The 24832-nt window shown below is 35.4% G+C and overlaps 1 protein-coding gene across 1 annotated transcript; it reads right to left on the bottom strand.

Moving 5' to 3' along the window:
* Positions 1-20054: 20054 nt before the first annotated feature.
* Positions 20055-24523, bottom strand: LOC147525184 (uncharacterized). The gene is made up of 6 exons (XM_086605646.1): positions 24383-24523; positions 22950-22998; positions 22116-22292; positions 21277-21375; positions 21021-21195; positions 20055-20240 (listed from the first exon to the last, which is right to left on the bottom strand). The coding sequence occupies exons 2-5, from the start codon at positions 22971-22973 to the stop codon at positions 21166-21168; spliced, it is 330 nt and encodes a 109-aa protein (XP_086461772.1). The 5' UTR covers positions 22974-22998; positions 24383-24523; the 3' UTR covers positions 20055-20240; positions 21021-21165.
* Between the last annotated feature and the right edge of the window lie 309 nt (positions 24524-24832).

The raw sequence follows: 24832 nt of genomic DNA, 5'->3' as shown, positions 1-24832 counted from the left end.
CAAAAGTTTAGTTTTCATTTTATTCTTCACCAAAAATTCCTAACCCGTTACAACACACAATAAAAAGCTTACCCAGCTGACAAGTTGAGAACTAGATGGATATCAGAAAAAAGAGAAGAGAAGGCATTGTACAAAAACATAATAGTTATTTGCTTCAAAAAGAAAATAAAGAGAAGAAAAGAAAGACCACTCAAAAACCAAAACTCCAAAAAAATGAAAGGAGTCAAAAAAATCGAATCTCCTAAAAGTTCAAAATCAAAAGGAGACGATATCAAAAACAAAAAGAAACAAAAGCAAAGTTATAACTCCCAAAAATTCAAAATCATATGGCGTCACAAAGCCAAAGGGCTAAAAAAATGGATCACAATTCGAAAGCAAAAGAACAAAACGAGGTTCTTCTCTAGTTACAAGTATCTTGTAGACCTAGTTTCTCAACTTATCATATTTTATTTTTCCCTTCCATTTTCTTTTTAAACCATCACCCTAGCCTCGTAACTCCTAATAAAAGACCTCTAGCTCGATTAGGAATAGGATGGTGTGATAGTAAGTGGCTAGCGTGATCCATTAACCCCGATTTCTTTGGACGTCATTTGAGTATGCGAGGAAAATAAGTGCCCACTGCACTTGAGAGAATGAACCTTGAGTGAATCTATCAGAGAGTTGTGATTGCAACACACCCTTGTGAAAACCCACCTTAAGGACGCTCTCCAAAAGCTTCAGAAACAACTCTGCTTTTGCATTTCATTACTCATGTTTTGCACATTTATCTTTATATGATTAAATTACAGTATATATGTTATTCTAAGTTCAAATGAGCTTGTCCTTATTCACCGCTAATGAGATGTATGAACTTCTGAGAATAAATAAGGAAACAAGACCTTTTGTACTAAATAGAAGAAGTTTGTGAGTACCTTCACTGGAAAACTCTCACAAGGCTTAAGCTCGTCTACTAGGGATTTCATAATGGTTTAAGGCCTTGTTGCATATGGTCAATGCAATCGCACTCTACGAAACGAGATTAGTATAACTTATAATAAATCACTCATTTGTTATCTTAGTTTTTTCTCTCATCCTTGCTTGAGGACAAGCAAGATGCTATTTAGGGATAGTGATCACCTCCCAAATGTATGTTTTATTACGTGTATATTGCTATATTATAGCCTTTCTTACGCTTAATGAAAAGACAACTCATAGCTTTTATTGTCTTTTTCATGTTATGGAGTATTTCCGACCACTTATCATAAAAGCTACATCTTAACACCAAAAAGAGCCTTAATCATGCTTATTATGAAGACCATAAGCTACTATGGAAAAGTGATGAAAAAGTCAAAGTCAACAGTCAAAGTCAAAGTTAAAGGTCAAAGCCTTCAACTCATAAGACCAGAGATGATATCTCAAAATATGACATTGTCCCAAAATCTACCTTGGTTAAGAAGAAATCAAAAAAGAAAAGAAAAAGCAAAAGTGAAGTGTGTGGTGTTTCATTTGTAATGGAGAAGGGCAAATCTGTAAATGGCAAAAGTAGGGGTATATAATCCAAAAGTAAGGGAGATAAAAAGCATCCATTGTTTTAGGGTCAAAACCATTTGGTTTGTTTAATTTCTTGTAGTTTTTCAATTCAAGTTTTTACTTTATTGTTCTTCATTTTCTTTTAATTAAAACTTTGTTATTTTTCTTTGTTTTTATGTCAATCTTCAATCTTACCTTGTTGTTCTTATTTCAATCTTCAATCAATCTTTCTTTCAATGTTTTTATGTCATTTCAATACCAACACTAAAGCTTTCATGTTTTCATTAGTTTAAAAATCTAATCTATACCAAGAGTCTACCTTTCTTCTTCACAACTCCCACACTCAAACTTTAAACAATTTAAAATGAACCTCACTTCTAAACAAACTCTTTTGGAGGTACACACCACTGATTACAAGCTTCATAATGCTAACTTTCCCACTCATGGATGGCTCGTCAGAACCGTCTCACTTCTAAAGTTCCTACTTCGATACTGTTTCGAAGTCAGTCTGATCTAACCAACTTTAAGAAGTGTGGACGACCCAGTTGAACCGATCAAGATCTATTTTGACGAAATATTTTGAAATTTTAGAATACTATAAAAACCAAATTTAGGTTTTTAGTAAAAAAAATTTTGAATGGAAACCCAATTTTGAGAACAACCAAAATTGAAAGGAAACCCTTGCAAAAATAAAAAGCTTGTAAGAAGAGAAGAAAGATCTAGTAAGTTTGGAGAGACTTGAGAGGACCGGTATACAAGTATGATGGTTGTAGGCAGACACGTATATTGCACTGCAAAAATAGATGGATGTTGGGAAAAACGATACCAATCGATCCCCACTAAGATAACTTGCACTTGGATAATTTACTACTTCAATTAAAATCTAAACTTTCACTACAACCAACAACCACAACCTAAGTTATGGAATTAACTATCACAAACAAGCAATAGCAATGTAAAGTAACTTACCACAATGAGACACAAGATATAACCTCGTTCGATTAATGATGCCTACTTCCACAAGAGCAAATCCTTTTATAAGTGTGGGAAGGAAGATACACCGTACTTTTTACCAAGTATGTTGATTAACATACCTCTTAAACCTTCTCCTCCCGTTCCAAACCAACCACATTCTAATCACAATTAGTGTAATATCAAATTAAGTCTTAGAGACGAGATTTGGTATTTACAAGCACTATCCAACTTGTGCCTTTTTGCGTAGCTCACTTTACCAGCCTATAAAGAGTTATTAGGTTTAAACAAATTAAAGATTTCACATCAAAAGCAACATCCATGCTATTAACTTCATAAGTTATAGATTACGTAACCGTTTGCATAAAATCAAACTGCAACAATCACACAACCAAAAGAGAATGTTTGGTCACTAGACAAAATGAGAAATCTATACTTCAAAATGGATATATATATATATATATATATATATATATATATATATATATATATATATATATATATATCTACATGCGTCACGCTTTCAATCGCGTCGGTGCGGTCGATTGCTTGGGTCGGGGCAACACAAAAATATAACTTTCTATCAAGGGCAATATCAAAAATGTTTGTAAAACGGAGGGCACTATCGTAAAATAGGGAGAGGCGGTCAGTTTATTTGGGCCTGGCAGCACAAAAATTTAAATTTCGGTTAGTGGTAATATCGCAAATGTTTGTAAAACGGGGGCAATGTCGTAAAATTAGGGAGAAACGTCTGAATTTTACATGACAGTTTTACCCCTCCCTCACCTATGTTATTACAAAATGTCTTTATGACCATAATCATAATAATCGAATCTGTACAGGGGTATAATTGGAAAGATCCACTGTTCACCGAACAATTCTCTTTAAAGTATATATATATATATATATCGCAAAAAAAAAAATTATTATTATTTGTTTTTGAAATATTTAGAGGATTAAAGTAGACCCAGCCCACACCGGCTATATCGAAGGACCCTAGCCCGAAGGCTCATTAACCCCAAAGGGACACTATCCCGAAGGGAACCTATCCCGAAGCTCCCACCGATGCGCCATTTTGAGTAGACCCAACCGCCTCCACTTTGTCTATTAAGACTTGTTTTCACTCATTAGTCCACCTCTCATAGCAGCACTATTGTCACTAGCCCGAAGGCTCATTTGGCCCAAAGGCCCATTACATAATCACACAAGAAAGAAATCCCAACCAACACTTAGTGGAATTCGAACTTGCGATCAACCTCCCCATGAAGAGAGGGTGATAATCTTAAAAACACGCTTTTACTCCTACTTAACTAATTAAACTCAGAATAAGTAAAAACATGGTTTAGTATATTTGTTATCAAAGTTCTCCTCTCGATTATCATGCAATAACTGGAGTCAGAATTCGTTCCACTCCTAGTCGCTTAAACGTAACAATGTCTCTAACTTAAACAATTCTATAATATCAATAAGAGCAATGGTTTAATTATACTAATATGGTAAAATTAACTAATTAAAATATTCTAACTTATACTATGGCAATTTAATGAGGAGATGTGAATAAGAAGAAGAGTATTAGGGGGATTTGATTCCACCTTGATTAATTCTTAATATGTTAGCATAGATTTGTTGTAATCCTAATCTTTATATTTTCACATAAAGGTTAGGTATTTTTAATCCCTAATTATTCATGGCATCTCTACTAACTAATAATGAACATGTGAGGCAATTGAAACCCATTCTCATAGTGAATTAACTACCTTCTAAAGTGGAATATTTTACTACAACTATTCTATACTAACACATCAAGTCTTCATCAAAGCTTTAATCAAACCCCTCTAATGGAGGTTTAGCTATGATTCATTAGACTATCATAATTAAAAGAATAAGAATAAGACAAAATGAAGAACTATTTTATTTTATTAAAGATAACTTGAATTGAATTAATGGCGGCTAGGCTAATTAAACAATAACTAGGGTTTAAAACTAAAGAAGAAAAACTAATTTTTAATCTAATTGGTTCTAGCTAATTAACTAAAGGGTGAGAGAGTTAGAGTTTTTCCTTAGTCATCTTTATATAGGAGAGGGCTAGGTTTATAATTTTGTACATGGGCTTTGGAGCTATGTTTTGGGTCATCAAATCAAGCCCAAAACCTAATTACTCAAGTCCAAAAAGGGTTTCTCTGTTGGAAACTACTGCAACAGACCTTTCATCCACTTTTACTCCACTTATTGGGTCAAGTCTTAGACCATTAGAAATATCTATCCGAGCCAGTCATTTTGACATATAGTCGGCCTAATTCCGATGTCTGAGTCCAAAGATACGGCCTACGGAAATTTTGTTGACTTTTCTGCTCTATTTCTGCCCGCGTTGACTTTGACTTTTCAGCTTTGACTGGGATTTAAAAAGGTTTTTTTCCCTTTAAACTTGGGCTTTAATTATATAACTTCTTAGCAACCAACCTTTGCTCTTTTCTCTTGTAAAAGTGACATATTTCTTCACATATTTAACTCCAATACCTTAAATACACAAAAGCACGTAAACAGCAGTACTAACTCTTATTTATTATAAGCATAATTGGTCTAAATGTAATATTATTAAGGGGTTAAAATTACAATTTTGGGCTCTTATCAAATCACCCCCAAACAGCATTTTGCTTGTCCTCAAGCAAATATGAGAAATTAAAATAAGTGACCAAAAATGGAGTTCTAACTAATCTCATTTCACCGAGTGCGACTGCATTGACCATATGCAATAAGGCCTTAAACCACTAAGAATTCCCTAGTGAACGAGTTATAGCCTCGTGAGAGTTTTCTAGAGAAGGTACTCACAAACTTCATCTATACTACAACGACTAAGAAATAAAATTACTATTTCCTTATTTATTCTCAGATATCTATACATCTCACTAGCAATGAATACATAATAATCAATTTGAAACCTAAGCTAATACGTGCATAATAATCAATCATCTACGAATAAACATATATATAATGAACTATGCTATGAAATGCAATAACAGGTCTATTTCTGAAACTTTGGAATAACGTCCTTAAGTAGGTCCTCACAAATATGTCAAGACAAAAACACTCTGATTTTTCCACTCAAGTTTAAACTCCAACTCCAATGCTTGAATGAGCACACTTTACCTTATAATCTCACTGACGTACAAGGAAGCCAAAGTCGATCAAACACATCTGCCACTTACAATCACACTAACCTAATCCTAATTGAGCTAGAGGTCTTTATTAGGCATTGTGGGGATTAGGTGATGGTTTAAGAAGGAAGAAAATGGATATTCAAAAAGGACAAGTCTGAGAAAATAGGGTCTTCATATTATGTAACTAGAGAAAATATTGTTCTTACTTTGTTTCCATCCTTAGCCAGTTTTCTTTTTCTTTTTCTTTTGGTTTTTGATTCCTTTGATTATGTTTTTGGAGTTCTAACTTTTCTTTTTTTTCTTTTTTTTTCTTTGGATGGAAACTTTCTTTTCTTTTCTTATTTGAAACAACTAACAAATTCTTGGTTTTCAACAGGTTTTTCTCTTTTCTTTTCTCCATTTCATCCTACTTCTTAGACTCATTCAAAAATGGGTAAGCTGATTTTCTTTTTATTTTGTTTTTATAAAAGGGTAAAGGATTTGTGGTTTATAAAAAGGCTAAAGAAAGGCTTATAGGGGCGACTAGTGAAAAATAATTTCATATAGGTTTGAATTTTTTGCTATATCGATCCATAAATGGCCTAAATTCTCGCTTAGTATATGATATAGTGATTAAGCAAATGGACGTGTGATTTCTCTATTCGGAATTTACTTATCTCTTGTGGCATTACTCAAATATTTCACTCATATAAGGCTTTTAGGCTATATTCTCACAGGATTTGTAGAATAAGTACTCTAGCCTAGATTTCAGAAACTTACTGTCAATACAAACATAGATGCTCATGCAATATATTTATGGAAAGATGCAATGACTATTGCCTACATATTAACCTAAATTTCTAAAAATTAAATCTTAATTCAAGTACTACGTGAAACTTCTAGACTACTATCATCACAGAAGAAGAAACAATACCAATATTCCTAAGTGCATAGTATAAATACTTATTTTTTATATATTTTTTAAAATTTTTACTAGAAAGCAAGTGCATATTATACATATATACATCCTAATAGGTGCCTTAAATTACGCGTGTTTCTATGCCACCCCCAAACAAAAACATGTTTTGTCCTCAAAGTATAGAAATAAGAAGGATAGAAAATACCATAGAAACGTGTAAAAATTTTAGAACACCTGCGAAACAAATTTAGAACATACTAATAATATATATAAAGAAAAACAGACGCAACTCTATATGAGTTTTACCCGCTATGGGAATAACAAAAATTAAATTGCTTGGGACATAAGCAGAAACTAACAAAAATTAAAACTTACCTCATATCCTTTATTTAAGCATTGTCCTCCTCTTCTATAAAGAAGTGAGGTTCCTTTGCATCCTGCCAAACCATGACAATTTGTCAGGCCTCACGCCATTTATCATCTACATTTGCTAACCTGTTAAGTGTCACTTGGTCGGATGGGGTATAAGGGGCAACCCAATTAGGTTGTGCGGCCAAATCATCGCAAGGAAAGAACGTATAATGCAATTGGTGGGTCTCACAATGTCAACCCTAACCCAATCCGTGAAACGGGTGTAGAAATTAGGAAAGAAAAATAGCATTATACGGCAAACTAAAACAGGCATAAGAAGGTACTTATGCTTCATACTATGGGCTCGTGCTAAACTAGACACTAAGGTCTGGGGAAGGTCATAGAGCATACGCCTCTCAGCTAAAGCAAGTAAGACGTCACAAGTGGCGTTACTCGCAGAAGAAAAACGTCATTCCCCTAAGATATTCAGCATGATAAAGAACATAATAGTGCCCATGTTAAAGGGACAAGCTACCAAGGGCTACGTTATATTGCCCTTGGTCCTTTATACAAAAAATCCCTGCCCCATAGGTCTCATGCAAATACTCATAGTTGTATATATAGATATTATTAGCCATATAACCCCATGAGTTTTGGATTTCAGCAAACATAGATAGTCCAATAGCAAAGGCCAACAAAAACTTGGTTAGGTCCATTGTTACATCATCAATGGTGACAGAGAACACTTGTTCCCCATCCGGTCGAGAAAAGAACTTACAATGATCATAGAAATAAATAGTAAGTGCAGGCGAATAAGTTTCATCAGCACTTACCATTAGAGGTTATCATCCTGCCTGCACAATCAAGTCGCGGAACTAGTATCCATAGGTGTCGCTCTTGAGCAATTCTTCGAAGGACTGCTCCGATATGATTTGAGGAGATTTCATAGCAACCAAATACATTACTAAACTCCTGGAAGTGAGTGTGGACAACCCCAGAAAATAGAACTGGAGGTGTGTTAAGGTCAGTGCACGGGCGTGCTCAGAATAGCCTATGGAAGGGGCACGGGCGCGCTTAACTCTGACTCTGCGTTCCAGGTCCTTGGGCGTGGGCACGCTCTATGTATAGACAAAAGAGAGGGTGGGCGCGCTTCGAGTGTTGTTTGTGATATGAAGTGAGAGGTGTGGTGTGAAGTGTTTGGTGTGTCATGTATTTATAGAACACTAGTTTATTAAGCAAAGGTGCCCAAATTGATAAGGAAAGAGATGGAATAAGAAAAGGCTTCTAAAAACCAAAATAGAAACAGCTGAGAGCACATGCTCAGTAGCAATTCAAGATGGTTTTAACAGCCTCTCAAAATAGCAATCTCAATTCCTTTATTCATTTAGGTTGCACCAAACAACAATAGCTAATTCTAGCTATGCCATATTAGCAACTTGCTCACACAACCCATATTCTCTAAACCTTGCAATATTAAATTCCAAATACAGGTGGATAGGGTAAAATACAATGTCAAACAAATAATATCACCCCCAAACAAATCGGGAAGGTGGGATTCATGAAAAATAGATAGCATGCTCGGACAAAATTTTAAACTAATTTGAAATTTAAATAACAACCAAATATATAATCCAATATTAACTACTTAACTAAATAACTGGGAATCAAATTCTACTAAAAATAGGAAAATTTCCTAAAACAATAATACAACCAACGAACTAGCCACGAGATTAGGATAGGCCAAGAATAGGAAGTTGAGCAATCAAGAATGGAAAGACTAAACACCCCACCCCCAAACAAATTTTTGAAAACAGGGTTTAGAAAATTTGTTTTAAAACGTGGGTCTTTTAAAGTCAGATTCTCGAGACTTGCTAGATTACTGTTAATTTAATTTTTTTTTTTTTTTTTATGAATAAGGTTTAATATAAAGGAAAACAATAAAACAATAAAGACATAAATCACTTCATAGATAAACATGACTCAAAAACCGTAGAAACATGCAAGAGTGAAAAGCATGAATTACGTTACATATGGACTTAGGATCCAATACTTACAACCACATAGTCCAAAGGGAGGGCCCAGTTACCTTAATGGTGTACTCCCATAATATAAGAATGGAATAGAGTACACCAAAGAATAAAATGAGTCTTTTATAGTCAAATACTCGAGACTTTATCTAAAACATGTATTAACATGCAATTTACCATATATCAACAATCTAAAGAGTTGCGGGTCTGTCCATAAATAATTAACACGGACTGCAAACCCAAACAGAATTAGGCACTAAGATTTCTTATGACGTGGCGTAGCAGAATGATAGTGAATACTAATGGATCTAGAACCTAACATAGCATGCAATTTCTTTTTTTTTTTCTCCAACGAAAGGGTAGCCAAGTGAATGATCGTGAAAAAATGGATGGTTATGGAAGATATGTGGGATATGGGTAAGTTTTAGAATGAAGGAATGGAAAAAATGAGAATGTGGGTTTAGCACAAAACTCATTAATGGCATGGGTTGGTATAATCACACATCTGAAAATGAAAATGTCAGGTGGCTCTTTCTTGGGTATTATGTCCTTACCAGATGGGTTCAGGGAGTCATGAAGTACAGGAGAAGCAAAAAGGTTAAGTGTAAACTCAAGGTTCCTTTGAAAAGGTGGAGGGAGGGGAATCGAGGCGGGTGGTGTTATAGGTAGTTCTTGAGAAGGTGGATCATCACAGGGTCTAAGGAACTCGTCGAATTCCTCATCTAGCTTGGTCGCATCCACATAATTATGGTATTCATCTGCATCTTTGAGAAATTCATAAATCTCGTCCAAAGAGTCGAAATTGTGATCTTTGTCTTTGTTCATAAGAGGGGTATCTACTAGTGTGGGGGCGAAAGTGTTGGAGTCAGAACTTCTGAAAGAAAGGAATTGATGCATTTGATTCTCTAGAAGCGTGTTGTTGAAATAATCTTGAGCTAAGCTCTCGATTATGCTAACTTCTCCGTCGATAGTCGTACCGGGTAACTGTTGCATCATTTTGAAAACATTTATCTAAACAGAAAGATAGCCAAAGGACATTGACAGCGAACCATCGAGGCAGTTTATGAGCGCATTGGTAGTTGCCAACAAAGGACGCCCTAAGATGATAGGAACAGAGTCGTTAGCGACTTCTGTGTCGAGGATAACGAAGTCTGCTGGGTAGTAAAAATCTTGAACTTTAACCAGCACGTTTTCAACCACACCGTTAGGATACTTAATAGAATGATTAGCTAATTGCAACGTCATTTTAGTTGGTTGCATCTCTTGTAGACCTATTTGTTTATATAGATAATAAGGGAGTAAGTTAACACTCGCACCTAGGTTTAATAGTGCAGTTGTCGTGTGGGTATCCCCTAAGGTGCATTGTACAGTAGGACGACCAGGGTCCTTATACTTAGTGATTCCATTATGTTCAGATAGAGTGGAAAATTGTTCAGTTAAAAATACGTCTTTTGGAATGTTTGTTTTCCGCCTAGTAGTGCACAACTCTTTTAGAAACTTAGCATGTTGTGGTAATTTTTTAATAGCTTCAAGAAAAGGTAGGTTTATCGTTAGATTTTTAAAAACTTTCATAATCTTGTCAAAATTAGTAACCTTGTTTAACATGGCTAGTCTCTAGAGAAACGGTGGTTTCTCTCTATATTTAGCATTGGATCAATAGGAGTTTTAACCTTAGCCGCTTTCCTCTTGGGTTGTTGTTTAACTGGTACCTCTACAGGGGTAGGATCTTCAGTTTCTATATCGGTATCTAGTAATTTTTTATTTTCAATGACCACTGGTGGTGTATTAATGGGCATAGTTACGGCGTTATCAACCACTCTGCTAGAACGGAGAGTGGTGATGGTATTTAACTCACTTACGTTTAAATTTTCATTACTAGTATTACCGGTTACTTCAAAGGCTGTGTTTGGCGTTCTAAGATTTGGTATAGCTTGACCTGGAAACACACCTTTTGGTTAGGCTTTGGGTTAACTGTTGTATAGAATGATTAATGGATTGTAAAATATGTTGGTTAGCTTGGACGTAGGCTTCAAAACGATCCGGTTGTGAAGGTGTAGTGGCCACATGTGGTGTGACTGGAACTATCGCACGTTGATTATTAACGGGTGGGATAGTTGTTATTAACCGGTACGATACCTCTATTATTATTATTATTATTATTATTCTCTTGTCCTTGTCCTTGTCTTGGTGGAACTTGGTTGTAATTGTTTGCTGGCCTAACATTTTGATTATTAAACCCCGTAGGTGTAACTTATTGATTATTTCGTCAACCAAAGTTGGAGTTTTATCTCCAAAGTGCATTAGGTTCGCTATTTATAGAGCAAACATTATCCGGCTGTGATTGTGGTTGTGATAGATGTTCATAGAAATATGAGTCGGTATGCTCAAAGTTGTAACAGAAATTACATGGAAGAAAGTTGATGTTCATGACAGGAATAAGTTTATGTTGAATAGAAATGGCTTCTACCTTTTTTGTGAGAGATTCGATTAGAGTTCTAAGCTCGGGATTATATTTAACCTTAAACATACTTACAGCCTTAGCTGTGAAAGAAGAATTAGCGGAGCGGGGGATGTCATTACCCCCATAAGCCTCTGAGGCTCCTTTACTAAGGAAACTACCCCAGTCATTATATCAAGAACCTTCTTATGATGATGTAAAAGCCCTTTGAAAAAGGCACGAACAAGCATGTCTTTCGCAAGGTTATGATGTGGACACTCAATGAGAAGATCAGTGAAACAATTCCAGGCCTTTGAAAAGGGTTCATGAGGATTCTTGCAGAAGAAATGAATCTTTTAAAGCATTTCCTCTGTCTTTAGTGGTGGTTCTATGAACAATTGAACAAGTTTGGCCCATGAGTTCACAAAATTAGGCGTTTGGACAGTTAACCAAGATGCCGCCTTATTGGCTAGGGTGAAAGAAAACACCCTCAGTTTAATTTGCTCCGAACCTACGGTAGGATAATGAAATGTGATAAGAACTTGTTCTATCCTACGCATATGCTGATAAGGCTTTTCGTGGTCTAACACATGAAAAACCGGTAATAAATTAAATATATTCGAGGGAATTCGAAAATCCCCCACTAGATCTGCAAGAACGATGCATGACTTAGGACTATCGTTTAAGGCTTTGTAAAAATCAGAGAGAGGAGTCTCTGTTTCTTTAGCCATTGATGCAGGTGTAGTGTGTGATATTCTAGATAGGCGTGTGCGATGATGTTTACGATAGATAACGTTAGATGGTTTACTCTTACCGGACCTTAATCTCATGCAAGGCTAAGGCCAATATGAAGGAACCACTAACAGCAGTCAAACAACAACCTGATATACTAGAATTAAAACTCCTCTGAAAGAAGAGACGACGAGTGAAAGAAGGAGTACCTGAATGCCTCCTTGCTACATGTATGAATAGCGTCTTTGATATGCGATCTCAATGTATTGAAAAAGTTCGGAACACTGAATAGTAAAAATAACTTGAACAAAAAGAGAACCTGTGACTAATTTGTGAATCAGGCTTTTTTCGGAAGGGGCGCGGGCGCACTCTAATATAGAGTAAACAAGGACGCGAGTGCTCTTAAAAGGTACTATTCGAAAAAAAAAATCCAGTAACAATTTAGCGGGCGGGCTCAAATTAAAAACACGCTTTTAATCCTACTTAACTAATTAAACTCAGAAGAAGTAAAATCATGGTTTAGTCTATTTGTTATCAAAGTTCTACTCTTGATTATCATGCAATAACTGGGGTCAGAATTCGTTCCACTCCTAGTTGCTTAAACATAACAATTTCTCTAACTTAAACAATTATATAATATCAATAAGAGCAATGGTTTAATTATACTAATATGGTGAAATTAACTAATTAAGATATTCTAACTTATACTATGGCAATTTAATGAGAAAATGTGAATAAGAAGAAGAGTATTAGGGGGATTTGATTCCACCGTAATTAATTCTTAATATACTAGCATAGATTTGTTGTAATCCTAATCTTTATATTTTTTACATAAAAGTTAGGTCTTTTTAATCCCTAATTATTCATGACATCTCTACCAACTAATAATTAACATGTGAGGCAATTGAAACTCATTCTCATGGTGAATTAACTACCTTCTACAGTAGAATATCTTACTACAACTATTCTATACTAACACATCAAAGTTTTAATCAAACCCTTCTAATGAAAGTTTAGCTATGATTCATTAGACTATCATAATTAAAAAAATAAGAATAAAACATAATGAAGAACTACTTTATTAAAGATAACTTGAATTGAATTAATAGTAGCTAGGCTAATAAAACAATAACTAGGGTTTAAAACTAAAGAAGAAAAACTAATTTTTAATATAATTGGTTCTAGCTAATTGACTAAAAGGTGAGAGAGTTGGAGTTTTGCATTAGTCTTCTTTATATAGGAGAGGAGTAGGTTTATAATTTCATGCATGGGTTTTGCAACTATATTTTGGGCCATCAAATCAAGCCCAAAACCTAATTACTTAAATCCAAAAAAGGTTTCTCTACTGAAAATTATTGAAATAGCATTTTCATCCACTTTTACTTCTCTTATTGGGTCAAAGCTTGAACCATTAGAAAGTTCTTTCCGAGCTGGTCGTTTTGACATATAATAGGCCCAATTCTGAGGTCTGAGTCTAAAAATACGACTTGCGAAAATTCTGTTAACTTTTCTGCTCTATTTCTGCCTGCGTTGATTTTGACTTTTCAGTTTTAACTGGGCTTTAAAAATGTTTTTTCAAACTTGGACTTTAATCATAAAACTTCTTAGCAACCAACCTTTGCTCCTTTCTCTTGCAAAAGTGACATATTTCTTTACATATTTAACTCCAATATCTGAAATACATAAAAGCACGTAAACAGTACTAGCTCTTATTTATTATAAGCATAATTGGTCTAAATGTAATACTATTAAGGGGTTAAAACTACAGTTTTGAGCTCTTATCAAAAGGGTCACTACAAGAAAACAGGTTTTACCCCACAGTCCAAAACCGTAAGAAAAAATCTTTTCCCACGGTTTTGAACCGTCGCAAGACCGTGGTCTTTTTTTGCGTCGAAAATAGTCTACCAACAGTCATGACCGTAGATAAAGCCTACCAATAGCGACAGTCTTTGCGTCAACTATTGCCGTCAATATGGCCACAACAGAAACCGTTGGATAATCCATGACAAAAAGTAACTTTTCCCTACAGTTTTGGGCCGTGGGAAAAGATCAATTGTTCTACGTTGTTAGTCTGTGGAATTTGCTGTTTTTGCGACGGCTATAGACCATAGCAGTCGAGAGTCATTATTTTTTAAAAAAAATAATAATTGATATTTCAATTCTTAGATCATTTTACCTGCAATCCACAAATAACCACCAATCACCTAGCAAAGATCTTACACCTACAAATAACCACCAATCACCATAACCATCCTACACCTCATTAATTATCCCGAAAGATCTATAAAAAAAAACTCAAAAAGTCAATAATTGAATTAACCAAGATCCCAAAAACAAGCATGCTAGGTATATAAAAGTTAATTATCCATGCATGCAAGTTAATGCTGAACATTACGTATAATTTTTTATACAAGCACGAACTATGAATTATATATATATATATATATATATGTTGAATATATATATATTTGTTTGTTTATTTGATTTTCATGGTTCGCGCTTGTATAAAAAATTATAATGCAATGTTCAAAGCATTAACTTGCATGCATGGATAATTAACTTTTATATACCTAGCATGATATATATATATATATATATATATATATATATTTGCACGAACCAAGTGCAAATACAAAGCAAACATAATGAACAAAAAACAAAACACGGTACAACTTAATAGGGGGGAATACAAGTCATTACAAAGAAAGCATAAGTGACATTCGACTATAAAATAAGAGCATGGACTTAAACACACCCATCTTCATCATCCAGCCTTTAATCCAAGTCTAACCTTTTATATACTTCACACTTCATGCTTGCCAAGACGTGCTACAAATCCTGTAATATGGCTACCCCAAGTTTTCATATTAATCAATGTCAAAACTTGTTTTATATCAAATATGGAAAGAAGTGAATTAGAGTTACAAATATGAGATGCTAAGCAGATACTCAAACAATTTTTCACTTGAGAGTTCCTAATTAACTCAGAACCTTACACATTCAATTTCATTAAGCAACTACACTACTTGCTTAAAATTTAAACATATGCAAACTGCTGGCATGTGTTAGTGTGGCTATCTGTCTTTCAACTGCTTCTAATTAACTTTTTTAAGGCAACCCTAGGGGATTTTATTAAATCAATGAAGAGGAAACTACAAGACAGAAGCATATATATATATATATATATATACGGTTTGTCTAGAGTGCCACTCTTATAGTGACACTCTTATCTCACACTCCTCTCAAACCGTCAGATCTAATCTAAGTCTCAAAAGATCTAACACTCCTAATTTCAAACAACAAAATGGGGGTAAAAACGTCTTTTTCTTTTCATCTTCTCAAAAACAAAAGAAAAAAACCAGATCTACGAATTCTGAATTCATTGCGGTAAAAAGGATATGGAACAATGGGAAGTTGGACAACATGCGCCGAAAGAATTTCAAGCGAGGTCCGGATATTGGGAACAATTCTTCACTCAAACATAGTAAAACTGTTTTGTCAGATTTCTTGTGAGAGCTCAAGACTTCTTGTTTATGAATACATGGTGAATAGCAGCTTAGACCGATGGTTACACAAAAAGAAAGAGAGAATCAATATTTTCAGATTCAGTTAACCATGTTCTCTTGGATTGGCCTACAAGGTTGCATATCGCGAGTTGAGTTGCTCAAGGTCTTTGCTACATGCATCATGGATGCTCTCGATCCATCATTCATTGTGATGTGAAATCGAAAGCAATATCTTGTTGGATGCCAACTTTAATGCTACGATTGCAGACTTTGGATTGGCAAAGATGTTGGTTAAGCATGGGGAGTCGGATACAATGTCTCATGTAGCGTGCTCTTACTGATACATTCGCCCAAAGTGAGTCTTATTTGAGTACATTTCTATATTTTATAACATACTTAAAGTTGGAAAATCGGCTAAACTGCAGTTGGTTGATTGAATTTCAGAGTACACTTACACAACCAAGGTGAATGAAAAGATCGATGTATACAGTTTTGGGGTAGTACTCCTAGAATTGACTACGGGAAAGGAACCTAATGATGGAGATGAGCACATAAGTCTTGCCGAATGGGCATGGCGTCACTTTAATGAGGAAAAATCTATAACTAATGCCCTGGACGAGGAGATCGAGGGGATCCATGTTATTTGCATGAAATGAGTTTGGTCTTCGGACTAGGGATCATATGTACCGTGCTTTACCTTCAAAGCGACCTTCAATGACGGAGGTATTGCAAGTCCTACTCGATGTGGCCCTCAAAGAAATCAACGCATTTAAGAAAACCGAGAACATGCATGACGTCGATCCCCTCGTAGATACAACTAGTAGCTACCTTCTTTGCTACAAGGATAGTCACTTGGGATCATTGAAGTACAATTCCAATTGTGCTTGATTATAAATAAGGTTGATGAGTCAAGTTTTTCATGTATTTGTCTTGTGGCTGTACTTATTTATACTCAGGAGTGAGAAATAGAAATTTCATATATTATGAATTTCATGTATCAACTGTGCCTTTCAGTATAAAACTATAAGCGGCACCGAACTATAAGTGGCTTATTTAGTTATTTTCACTCTTTTGGCTTGTCTTCGGTATTTGTGAGGCAACTCAATTTTTTCTAGGCAAAGTTGTGAGGCAAAAGGAATCAAAGAGTGTATAAATTGGTTCTAGCTATTGTTATCGCACCTTGAATCCTACCCTCGCTATTAATTACACTCCCTTCCACAAGACTTGGCATCCCCTGGGAATAAATCGTTCAACATGATCGAGAAAACAAAGTTCTCTTAACTATTTTAACTAACAAAATGCAAATAACAATCACAGCTAAGTCAAATATTTTGCAAAATGGAAGAAACCCAAAACTAATCGACCTTGGGGATAACTTATTTTCCCCTTGAATGGATTCCAATAATTTGATTGCTCAATGTATGTTACAAAACTATCAAACACCTTCAACAATCAAATGTGTCTATTTGGACTTTGTCCCAAACGGTGTGGCCATGCCGCTTGGCCTTAGTACCAAACGGTGTGGCCATGCAGTTTGGGACTAAGTCCAACGGTATAAAGATGCCGCTTGGCCTTAGTACCAAACGGTGTGGCCATGCAGTTTGGGACTAAGTCCAACGGTGTGGCCATGCCGTTTGGGACAAAGTCCAAACAGACACGCCATTTTTTTTTGTTCAAATCCAAACGATATGGCCACACCGTTTGGACTTAGTCCCAAACGGTGTGGCCATGCCGTTTAGGGACTAAGTCCAAACGGTGTGGCCATATCGTTTGGATTTGAACTTGGATAAAAAAAATGGCGTGTTCAGATGGACTTTGTCCCAAACGGCATGGCCACACCGTTTGGCCTTAGTAATGCAACGGTGTATGCCATGCCGTTTGGGACTAAGTCCAACGGTGTGGCTATGCCGTTTGGGACAAAGTCCAAACAGAACCGCCCATTTTTTTGCAAGTTCATAAGGTTCGATATAACAACAAAATTTCGCAAGAAATAGTCAACGTTATAGTCATAAACTATGTCAGGAGTTATAGTTTATACATTAGGCCTGCATGTCAGAGTTTGTTATAGTGTTAGTGTAAGTTTGGTATGCATGTCAGAGTTTTGTTATGCCAGGAGTGTGTTTTGTCGAGAGTCAATTATAAGATGGGATGCTCTAGCTAGATGAACTTGCCAGAGAACCCAGCAAGTAAAATCTGTCTCTCCTGCTCATTCTAGAATTTTGATGTGCAATTCCCTGAGCTTTAAGGAACTGCATAAACTTCTATTACTAAGCAATGTATAGCTGCAATGTAACGGCTTCTCAAAAGTTAGAAAAAAAAAAAAGCCTTGCTTGCTATTCCAACACTTCCCACTAGCACAAAAGCCTAATTTACTTGCCCCTCTTTAGTACACACGCCCCATCCCAAAAGCCTACTTCTCATCAAATTTAAAAATTCCACAAAGCTAGATTCTTCTAACATAGTCATATTGTTTGGAAGCTAAGGAACATCACAAGATGCCTTGTTAGGGCATAGGCTTCTTTTGGCATCTTTGGCCTCGTGTAAAAGCAGATCGCAATGAACTTTGTTTCTCAATTCACATTGTTTCCTTGTACTAGAAATATGAAAGACAAAAATACTAGGCAAATAAAAGAGACAAATTTGATAAAAGTATAATCAATTACTTTTACATGAACAGATCCTACATTCTTCAATTCAAGCACATCCATGCCCGCTAAATGGCTTACCAAAAAAGGACTTCATATTCACTACAATATTATAAGAAACACGACTTTCGCTAATGAGTAATAACATTAGATACATCAACTTTACAACCGGTAGTGCTCCAGGGCTTGGAATTAATGGACGACAACTGAACACCACCAGTTTTGTCCCACGAAATATGAGCACCGCACCAATACTTCAAATACCAATTGAGACCAGACGCAATTTCAACTGAGGTGGTGCCCTTGATCCTGCTGGAAGTTGTAAAATCAGAAAATGCTATTAAACACCTCACCAAGAACAAACAAAAAAACTGAAGTATCAATAGCCTATGACCAATAAGGAAGCAACAGTTCGAATGCTACCCACGCCATTTGCAACTTGACAGGAAGAGCACAAGCTAGTACCACCGAAGGCCCAAACACTTTCATGTCTAACTGAAAAAAATGAAATGAATGAGTTCCAAATTAGAAAAGACGTTCGGCAATGAGCAAGAACCCTTAATATCTAGCAAAAAACTACAAACTCAAATTCGGGCAAATATAAGGGGAAAAAATGAAGAAGAGTTGATCAGAATTAGGATATAATGGTTTAGCCACGAGTTAAATAATTTTTCCCAACAGGTAAAGAACAAAATCAAAAGAAAGGGAGATGAAGGAACTTTTGGTTGAAAGATGAGGCAAATGAGCGAACTGCATTTTCCTAGATAGTTCAAAGAACACGGCTGTAGGGTAAGCAAAGGGAATGATAAAAAATTAACCATATACATTCTATTTGAACTTATTGATTATTCATAAACATATGAATCCCGTTTTTATGAACGAGTGAAGTGACAAAATCTGGAACAATATCATTAGGAACTAAAGATAAAACACGAATAACTAAAGATAAACCGTATACATCGATCTTTTCATTCACCTTGGTTGTGTAAGTGTACTCAAAATTCAATCAACCAACTGCAGTTTAGCCGATTTTCCAACTTTAAGTATGTTATAAAATATAGAAATGTACTCAAATAAGACTCACACGGCGAATGTATCCGTAAGAAGTTTTGCTACCGCAGACATTGTATCCGACTCCCCATGCTTAACCAACATCTTTGCCAATCCAAAGTCTGCAATCGTAGCATTAAAGTTGGCATCCAACAAGATATTGCTTTCGATTTCACATCACAATGAATGATGGACTGAGAGCATCCATGATGCATGTAGCAAAGACCTTGAGCAACTCCAACTGCGATATGCAACCTTGTAGGCCAATCCAAGAGAACATGGTTAACTTAATCTGAAAATATTGATTCTCTCTTTCTTTTGTGTAACCATCGGTCTAAGCTGCTATTCACCATGTATTCATAAACAAAAGTCTTGAGCTCTCACAAGAAATACAAACAAAAGCAGTTTTACTATGTTTGAGTGAAGAATTGTTCCCAATATCTGGACCTCTGCTTGAAATTCTTTCTCGCGCATGTTGTCCAACTTCCCATTGTTCCATATCCTTTTTACCGCAATGAATTCAGAATTCGTAGATCTGGTTTTTTTCTTTTGTTTTTGAGAAGATGAAAAGAAAAAGACGTTTTTACCCCCATTTTGTTGTTTGAAATTAGGAGTGTTAGATCTTTTGATACTTAGATTAGATCTGACGGTTTGAGAGGAGTGTGAGATCAGAGTGTCACTATAAGAGTGGCACTCTAGACAAACCGATATATATATATATATATATTTGCACGAACCAAGTGCAAATACAAAGCAAACATAACGAACAAAAAACAAAACACGGTACAACTTAATAGGGGGGAATACAAGTCATTACAAAGAAAGCATAAGTGACATTCGACTATAAAATAAGAGCATGGACTTAAACACACCCATCTTCATCATCCAGCCTTTAATCCAAGTCTAACCTTTTATATACTTCACACTTCATGCTTGCCAAGACGTGCTACAAATCCTGTAATATGGCTACCCCAAGTTTTCATATTAATCAATGTCAAAACTTGTTTTATATCAAATATGGAAAGAAGTGAATTAGAGTTACAAATATGAGATGCTAAGCAGATACTCAAACAATTTTTCACTTGAGAGTTCCTAATTAACTCAGAACCTTACACATTCAATTTCATTAAGCAACTACACTACTTGCTTAAAATTTAAACATATGCAAACTGCTGGCATGTGTTAGTGTGGCTATCTGTCTTTCAACTGCTTCTAATTAACTTTTTTAAGGCAACCCTAGGGGATTTTATTAAATCAATGAAGAGGAAACTACAAGACAGAAGGAAAATGGAAACTATAAGACATCAGGAAAAATAAAATACAATTGCAGCTGCTTCCAGTTACTCACTGGAATTGCAATTTACTTGTGTCCGAACTCAGCATTGGACATTGTGTGATATAGTATAACCTTTAAATTCCAAGGGTATTTAAATAACCATGATGTGTTCGAACTCAGGCTACTTCCAAGCCAAAGCTTATTACCATTACGTTTCAGGAGCACAAAAATTAAATAACAAATAAAGACACTCGATTTTCTAGGGAGTCTACACTAAGTTCATGCACATAACAGGGTCCAAATATACATGTCAGCAGCCTGACACTTCCTTCCTTCTTTTTGCTTCTCGCTTGTATTGCTTAAAAAGTCAAATAATCCAATTGTCAACCATGCATGTTTATAAAGATGTTGTCACAATGAGTAACAGAATCGTAAAGTGGGGGGGAGCTGAAAACTCACTCAAAGATCCACAATGAAAATGCAAGAATGTTTATACTATCACGCGCAGTTTTGATGGGCACATTAACGTTCAAGGGCCACCCAGTGAAGTCTATCAACCAGACCATATGCTCTTGACCATCGGGAAGGTTTAGGATGGCATTCTCTATGAGAGATTGTCAGCTGCTGTTGTATTCTATAAAAAGAAACAAGGAGTTAATATTCACAAACCAACATAAGAATGTATACCTTATAAGAGACGATCCAAGTACAAAACCTGCTTTCCCGGTCTCAATATAAGAACAGTCCTCCCATCACGATCATGAAAACTTGCTCTGTACACTTTTCCAGTCTCACCTTCATTTGCCACTTCGTGCTGATAATGGAGCAATTTATAAAGTCAGAACAAGCTTAAAAAAATCAAATTGAAGCAGCAAAACTGGGGATAATAGCCCCACCCACACTTGCACAATGCACACACGAAATAAATAAATAAATACAAAATATCTGGCTGTTAGAAATCAGATGCCAGGACGTTCCACAATAGCATTGCAGAGTAGCAAAAACATTTAGCTGTATACTAAATCAATGGCGTCTTTCACAGATTCCTCGTTAGATATAAATATGTGGTGCAAAATAATTTAAAAGATTGCTACAACACTATGATGTAAACAATCAGGGAATCTCCAACTGAAGTACAACATTTAGCCAACGAATCTAAAAACCTTTATGGCCTATCCTGAATGACCTTGGTTTATAATAATCAAGCAGGCAATAATAAGACGTGCATGATAAAGCAGCTGTAGACATAAGCCCTATCCCGCTCCACTAGTGTAGCGCCATTAATCATCTTCTATAAGTTACTTTGACTACACGTCTATATGGCACTAAATTACATAGATTGACGGGTATGATCAGATTAAATATGTGACATTAGTAGCAAATATGTTAATGCAGGTGCACTAAATAACATGACTTGAAATATTATTTCCAAAATCTTACTACCACATGCAAGGTATATTATAGATATAAGATTAGCCCCTCACGTTAATCTATTGTAGTGTAGTAACAAGAATGGAATTAAAACCAGAAAACTCAAAAGCTGCTATTACTTACCCAGCGGATTTCTTCGGGCTTAAAGGTTGACCTCCAGTTGAGTGATTCCTCTAACATCTTCTTGGACTTGTCAACATTCCAGTTCCTAGCTTCTAAATATCTTCTGAGGCATGTGTCAGTACAGTATTGTAAACTGGATCCAGAGAGTGGTCTGATTGCAGACTTGAGCTCATTAATCTGCGCACAGAACATCCATGTCTTAATATCGTATCAGTTTGTTCTTATAACTTGCTCCAACGAAACTTTTCATGATTTTGCATAAGCCACTAACAATTATTCTTATAAGTTGCTCAATTTGCTATATACCAAAACAAAACAAAAAAATAAATATTATTTGCAATTCAGACACATTTTTGTAACTCCTACGAGAACAAACATATCATCATTCGCTCTTGGCATGCTAGTCAACTATTAGCAGCTACAATTATTCAAGTCCATTTTAGAGCCACAATCTGCCGATGCCTACTGTTTTTGCTTCTCGCTTGTATTGCTTAAAAAGTCAAATACTCACTAATCCGATTGTCAACCATGCATGTTTATAAAGATGTTGTGACGACGAGCAACAGAATCATAAAGTAGGGAGCTGAAAACTCACCCAAAGATCCACAATGAAACTGCAAGAAGCATTGTACCCACCATCACCCATTCATTCTAAATACAATAAGCCTCTATTACAATTGACTATCTAGAATTACCAAAGTAACTGTAATTAGGTATTAACCTATATCCTAAATCAAGAATGAACTTTCAATCTAATCACCAACACATACAAGGAAATGAGAACATACTAGAAACCTCATAAGCAGTAGCACCACTAATCTCAACAAGACTAACCATAAGCATCTCAAAAGGTGACATCAAGTGACCCAAAACCGATAGATCACTGCATCAAATCAATAGCAACTCAAAACCCAAAACACCCAAATTACTAAAAACAAATAAAATCTAACAAAACATAAGAAAACCCATGATTGAGGAGCGCAAACATGAACATTAAAAAGCCCCACTCCAACCAATGCCTCGACAAGACCAATAAGTCCAATAGCATCAATACCATCACCATTAGTAACTAAAACAAACGGTTTGGAACAATCATTCTCAGAATTAACACTAACATCATTTGTAGTAGAAATAGTATAAACATTAGGCAATAAAAAACGAAAATAATAACCGTACCAATTCTTATCTTCAATTTCCTGGACTGAAATATATTGAGTACTAACAACTCAAACTATATCACTTGTTCACACGCCAATAAACACCAACAAAACTGAACTACTAACATCTCGAACCAGATTCTATGCTTTCAAATACAATTTTATTACAACACAAGCAAACCACATAAAACAACATAAAACAAGGTTAAACTAACACCACAAGACTTCAGAACTTCATAACTCTTGTAACAATAGAGACAGAGAAATCAGTTGCGAGATTACCACACTAAATCCAACTGAAAATTTCTTAACGCGCCGAGTTGAAAAACCAAGGAAGCGAAGTGGACAAATACAACCACCAACAAAAATTAGGACATAAACCAATGCAAAGACTGTACCAAACTCAAAGAAACAAAGAACAAGCTAGAATAATTTGTTCTCAGAAGAATTTCAACAAACAAATTCCCTACCATATTGAATCACCCAACAGTCATCACCAGAATATTTTATAGCCAGTAGAATTTAAACGAACTTATAGGCCAAAGCAAGCTGGGTATGGTCTCCTTCTAGAAGTCTAGATTCCTTCATGAAAATAACTATCCGACAAGTTGAAATCTCCTTAAATCTATACATGAGCATTTTCTCAAAGGCAGTAACACCATAAATGAACAGGAAAGAGGGCATACATATTCAATTAGAACAAAGGCAGAGCTAGAAAAGATGTTGGGCATTCTAATTGACCAAGCCAGCACACTGCTACCAACATTAAAAGGTGCACGAACTCAAGTTAATCACCGCACTACATTTTTTTTTTCTAATGATAACAATTGTTCACAAGCCATATATCTCATAATTTATGAGCTTAACTTTTCTATTATTTATTTTCTATCTAAAAGTAAGTAGGTATTTTGAAAATATGAAAGAAATTCAGGTGTGAAGGTTTAGAAAGTAGTATTTACAATTTCCAAACCCTAGATACTCAATAAATTATGTTTTTTTTTTAAGAAAAAACTACACTTTTGATGAATTGGGGTTTCGGGAAAACCTAACGCCATAAGAACTTGAACCAAACAAGAAAAGTGAAACCCCAAAACGGATCTGTAGAACTACCTTGATGAAGAACAAAAACAGCCATCTAACCTCAAATCGCAAGGATTTTTTACTTTGAATCGGGCAGTCCTTCGAGTCTTCTCGCGAGACAAAGTGTTGAGTATTGTTGATGAATAACACTTCTGGGCAGTGGTTAGACGTCTAGGCGGTTTTTTTTTCTAATATATATACCACACATATATACTACAAGAAATGAAAAAAATCATTTACTATAACTCAAAAAATAAACACAAACAAAGATACTTATTACAAAAATACGTAATATTTGAGAAATATTAACTTCATATAAAAACATACTCTTTGTTATAGTGGCATATAATTTACATTAGACTTAAATCTTTTAAACTCATTCAAATCTTAAGCCTAAACGGGCTTTTATTTTTCGATATTTAATTATTCAAACAAAAAAAAAAAAAAAAAAAATACTTGACTAGACCACTTAGCCCACCT

This window comes from Coptis chinensis, chromosome 1 (genome assembly GCF_015680905.1).
Source record: "Coptis chinensis isolate HL-2020 chromosome 1, ASM1568090v1, whole genome shotgun sequence".
NCBI classification, from domain to species: domain Eukaryota; kingdom Viridiplantae; phylum Streptophyta; class Magnoliopsida; order Ranunculales; family Ranunculaceae; genus Coptis; species Coptis chinensis.
The sequence above is the reverse complement of the archived record's forward strand: the minus strand, read 5'-3'. Positions and strand labels throughout refer to the sequence as shown.

Excerpts from the sequence above, each read along its gene's own strand:
- LOC147525184 (XM_086605646.1), bottom strand. The coding sequence starts at position 22,973 with ATGTCACCTTTTGAGATGCTTATG. Across the intron at positions 21,376-22,115 it reads AGCCCGAAGAAATCCGCTGG|CACGAAGTGGCAAATGAAGG; the intron begins GTAAGTAATAGC and ends CTCCATTATCAG. Across the intron at positions 21,196-21,276 it reads TATTGAGACCGGGAAAGCAG|AATACAACAGCAGCTGACAA; the intron begins GTTTTGTACTTG and ends TTCTTTTTATAG.